The sequence below is a fragment of the Condylura cristata genome, unplaced genomic scaffold (assembly GCF_000260355.1).
Source record: "Condylura cristata isolate star-nosed mole 26May11 unplaced genomic scaffold, ConCri1.0 scaffold00032, whole genome shotgun sequence".
NCBI lineage: Eukaryota > Metazoa > Chordata > Mammalia > Eulipotyphla > Talpidae > Condylura > Condylura cristata.
In genome coordinates, this window is record NW_004567133.1 from 20,812,751 (window position 1) to 20,817,485 (window position 4,735).

Consider the following 4,735-nt stretch of genomic DNA (forward strand, 5'->3'; position numbering starts at 1 on the left):
GGAAGGGCGGGGCGCGCCGCCTGGGCGCTGCCGGGCCCTGGCCAGTGACGGCCCTTCTCCTTGCCAGAGCCCTGCCCCAAGTGTGAGCACCCGCGCGCCTACTTCATGCAGCTGCAGACCCGCTCCGCCGACGAGCCCATGACCACCTTCTACAAGTGCTGCAGCGCCCAGTGCGGCCACCGCTGGAGGGACTAGCCCGCCGCCGCGCTGGCCGTCTCCCCGCGGGGACTCGTGTCCCGGGTCGACGGCTGACCCCGTCGCCGTGGGCTGCCGGGGCGCCCCAGGTGGAGCCGTTGGCATGGGGGTGTGGGGTGGAGCACCCCACCGAGCGCACTGTTTTGGGCGGTCACCGGGCCCGTCCACTGGCGACTGAGCCTGTCCCCGCCGCAGGCCGCGCCAGCCTGGTCTCTGCCAGCGCCCGCGAGATCAAAACCTGCTCAGAAGCTGAACCCAAAACCGCCTCGAGTCTTCAGTGGGCCAGGGGCTGGCGTGGGCACGGTCGCGGCTCAGTGCCCAGCCGGCCGTGGGGTCCCCGGCAGCGTGCCCGGTTCCTGCGCTTCCGCTGCCCTGGGTGTGGGGGGGTCATGGTCAGCTGACGTGTGGTGCAGGCCGCGCCCTGAGGGAACGCGGCGGGCGGGGGCGAGCTCACGGGGTGCTTGGAGGCGTCCTCAGCTGCTGGCAGCGCCGCGTGCCTTGAGCGCCATGTTCGCTTTGCCTGTGAGAACCGGGTGCGGGTCGGTCTGCGGGCTAGAGAGGGCGCCCCAGAGACAGCGGGCGCAGAGCAGGCGGTCTGCGAGCCTCAGGCGCTGGGGGCAGCGGGGGCCAGGGTGGGTCTGGGGCGCCCTGGGGGTCAGATCCCGGTGGGCTGGACCCGGGCTGCGGCTTTGACCATCTGAGACTCTGCCGCGAGCCCCCGGGAAGCCCAGGCCGACGGGGCTGCCTCCACCTCGCAGGGGAGCACGTGCTGCCCCCCCCACCGAAGCCCAGCAGTTGACCTGCGGCCAGGGTGGGCCCCACCGGAGCCGGATGGACAGCAAGGCAGGGGAAGGCCTCCCGGTCGGGGCTGGGCTCAGGCGGTCAGCGGCGCAGCAGACCCCCCAGTGCCGGTGGACCCGCCTGCCCCGTCCCCTGCTGTCTGGGGGAGCCCCTCCCCCTGCACGTCTGGCCTGCACCCCAGTGCTCACATGCAAAAGTGACTCAGTGGAGGGGACCGTCGGCCGCGGGAGCTCAGGCGACGTGATGGCTCGGACTCGGCCGGTGGCGGCTGAATCCTGGGAAACCGGAACGGGAGGAGCCCGCTGGCCGCGCAGCGCCCGCCCCAGCCGGGCTCATCTCTACCTCGGCACTGAAGACGCCTCTCCCGTGTGGGGCGCTGCAGACTGGGGGCAGGTGTGGGCTCCCCGCTGAAGGCGTAGGTGGTCAGCCTGGGCCTCACCCCGCGGCTGAGGGCTCCTGTGGGTGTGGCCACGTCTCCGTCCCAGTGGAGCGGGTCGAGCCTGTTTTCAGAACGTTTTATTTTTGCATAGGACAGAGGTGGGGGTCAGAGGGCTCCCCAGAGTGGGGAGCAGAGCAGGCGGGCCCACTGACACTGCCGAGGGATCCTGGACGAGGCCTTTTCTCGAACGTGAGCACAGGACCTGGAGACGCCGGACACAGACCGCGGAGGGCCCGGCCAGGGCCGGGAGGCGGAGGCCAGCGGTGGCGGTTCAGGCCCCCGGCGCTGCTGCAGCTGCCCGTCGGCAGCCGGGGACCTGCGCGAGGCCTCCACACGGGCCTCTACCCAGCCCGGCATGGGGTCACGCGACGAGCCCCCCACACCTTGGGACGCCCCGAGTGCGGTGTGGGCGTGTGGCTGGGGTCTGGAGCGGCGCCCCGGGCTTGCTGCTGCTGGGGAGGCGGGCGGTGGGCACCTGGGCTCCCTGGGCAGGGTCTGCCCCTGGGCCCCGCTCTCGGGACACAAAAGCTGCACCGGCCTCGGCTCCTCTGGCTGTGGGCGGGGCCTGAGCGGCAGCGCCGGAGGCGCGGTCACGCGGGCGGTCACGCGGGCGTGTGGCTGCCCAGTGCTCAGGCCCGAGGCACCCTGGAGGAAGGCGGCCCTGGCGCTCCCCCAGGGAGTCGGCGCCTCCCCCTCAGACTTGGCCTCCTTCTGCCCCTTCTCATTGCAGCTCTGTCCACCGGTGGCGCCGGCCTGAGCCCCCCGCTACCAGAGTGGGGTCCCCAGGGCTGAGGCTGCGACGCTCGGGGCCGCTAGGTGACTGTCAGAGCCCCCAGGCTTGTGGCGGCCCTGGGGCGTGCACAGGAGGCCTCAGGCTCGCACTCAGCCCTGGTGGGGGGGCCCCGGGGCGGCCAGAGGCTCGGCTGGTGTCAGGGCTGCGAAGGCCGGGGGGCTCCCCCAGGGCCGCCACTGGCCCCTAGGCAGATGCCTCCCTGCCAGGCATCCCCCGAGTTGCCGGGAAGCTGGCTGTCCACTGCCAGGATGGGCGCAGAGGCCCCCGTGTGTCCCCGGGGGGCTGAGGGGTGCTCAGCCCCGCAGCAGCTCAGGGTGCAGTAATCGCTGCCCCCGGCCTCCCGCACCGGCCCGGCAGGGTCTGCAGGGCTCCAGGCCTCCTGGGGCAGGTAGGCGGTGGGCAGCTCTGGCCCCTCCGGGCGCCCCTCCGGCAGCACAGTGCCCTCTTCTTGCAGGCCCACTGGCCACCAGGGGCGCCCCGGGCGGCAGGTGAGGGTCGCGATGGCCTCCAGGGTGCCGGGCCCCACAGTGTCGCTGTCCTGCGGCTGCAGGCGTGCGCCCCCTGCCCAGGTCTGGAACGCACCAGGGAGGCTTGGGTTGCGGCCAGCCTCAAGCTCCCCGTTTTGGGCAGCTGGGCTCTCTCCCGGGGCTGGGGCCGCCGGTCCTCTGCCCAGGCGGGCAGTGGGGCCGCCCGGCCACTCACTGGTTCTCGGCGCTGGGACCCTGGGCCAGCGGGGAGCCCATGCCAGGTGTCCCACAGCCCCAGATTCACCGTGGAGCAAGGGGGCTGCCCAGCCGGCCCTGGCTGAGGGGATCTTGCCCACAAAGGCAGAGGTGAGAGGTCACATTTCCCGTCAGTGACGGAGTCGGCTGCAGAGCTGATCAGCCCTGGGAGAGGGATGCTTCCTCTGATGGTGCCTAAGGCCCTCACCTGGGAGCCCCGCCCCCGGCCCTCACCTGGAAGTCCCCACCGTGCCGGCTGTAGAGCGGCTGGAAGAAGGCTGCGGGCGAGGGCACGTTCTGGTACAGGGCTTTCTTCACCCTGCAGCCAGCGGAGGCAGTGAGAGGCTCTGGGGGTGCAGCCTTGCGTGGGGGTGGGGTGGGGGGTTGCAGCCCCTCCCCGCCCACAGGCACAGCCCGCTCAGCTCGCCCCGGAGCCCCCCGGGATGGATGGAGCCGCCCGCAGGTTGGGCGGTGTGGGGTTCAGGGCGGTGTGCCCAGCCACGCGGGGGTCCGGAGCCTGCAGGAGCCCTCCCCTGTCCGTGGGAGACAGGCTGCCCCTCAGCCCGCCCTCCAGCACTGGCCATCACAGGCTGGTCCCGGCCCAAGCACCTGGCTGGCCTCCCCGGGGACCTGGCCCCACGCCCCCCCTGGCTTCCTTGCGCCTCAGGTTCCTTCTCACAGGGGGGCCAGGTCCCGCAGCGCTGACCTCTTGCGGGGCCTCCGCCCTGGAGGCCGCGCGGTGCCTCCCGCACTGAGCCCCTCAGAGCCCCCCAGGACCAGAGTGGGCTACAGGGGAGGCTCCGTGCTGGGCCCCGCAGCCCCCGCCCACCCACCTGGGCAACAGCTTGAGCAGCAGGTAGGCCAGGCTGGTCATCAGGAGGATGGACACGGGAACAAGGGCACCGTCGGGCCGCGCCCCCGGAGGCCGCCCTGTCGCGGGAGGGCGCTGCTCAGCCCGGCCTGGCCTGTCCCCAGGTGGGCGCCGGCCTCGTGCGCCACCAGGCCGCAGGCCTGCGCCTCCCGCGTCTGGGCACCCACCTGGCCTGGGCGGCGCGGGGAAGCGCACTGGCCGGCTCCACTCGCTCCACTGGCCCCAGTAGCGCGGCTCCTCCCCGTCCTCGTCGGGCTCCGGCGGGGCCATCTGGACGCGCAGCCGGGCCTCGTAGGTGGCCCCGGGCTCCAGCTCAGCGGCCTCCAGGGTGAGCCAGGTCACCCCGAGGATGTGGGCCTTGTGCCGGGCCTGCTGTGGGGCGAGGACAGCAGGTCCGCCAGAGGCCCCCACGGGCAGCCCTCCGGAGACCGCCGCAGGCCGCCTCACCTCCCAGGCCGCCTCCCGCCGCTTGAAGGCCAGCTCGTAGCTGAGGAGCGAGGTCAGCGGCCGCAGGACGGGGTCCACCCCCCAGCTCAGGACACAGCGGCCAGCGCTGACGTTGCTTTGCAGGTGAGAGGGCGGGTCCAGCTTCACTGGAACAGGGAGCCGCGAGCGTGCGGGTCAGCCCGCTGGCCCCTGGGCGGGGCCATGACGAGCCTGGGCAGCCAAGGGGCCTCGGAACCCGCCCCCGCCTGGCGGGGCCGCGCCGCGCGGGCTCACCGTGCCTCCGGGGCAGGAACTGCGGGTCCACCAGGCTGACCTGCTCCTGCCCCGACACGAGGCGATGGAGGGTGACGTTGAAGCTGTCGGAGGGCACCAGCACCTCCTGGGGCGGCAGCTGCACGGTGCACGCGCCGGCCACGAACACGCAGCTGTGCCGACTGCCGGGCGCCTGGTTGCTGCGGGCACACGCG

General features: G+C 73.3%; 1 protein-coding gene across 1 annotated transcript in view; it reads right to left on the reverse strand.

Moving 5' to 3' along the window:
- Positions 1-2,364: 2,364 nt before the first annotated feature.
- LOC101635851 (interleukin-9 receptor-like) overlaps positions 2,365-4,735 on the reverse strand; it is a 3,837-nt gene continuing 1,466 nt past the window's right edge. The window contains exons 3-8 of the mRNA XM_012731726.1: positions 4,542-4,720; positions 4,269-4,414; positions 3,983-4,193; positions 3,784-3,880; positions 3,185-3,269; positions 2,365-2,799 (exon numbers count right to left, since the gene is read on the reverse strand). Coding sequence (XP_012587180.1) covers positions 2,365-2,799; positions 3,185-3,269; positions 3,784-3,880; positions 3,983-4,193; positions 4,269-4,414; positions 4,542-4,720 — 1,153 coding nt within the window. The remainder of the gene's footprint in view (positions 2,800-3,184; positions 3,270-3,783; positions 3,881-3,982; positions 4,194-4,268; positions 4,415-4,541; positions 4,721-4,735) is intronic.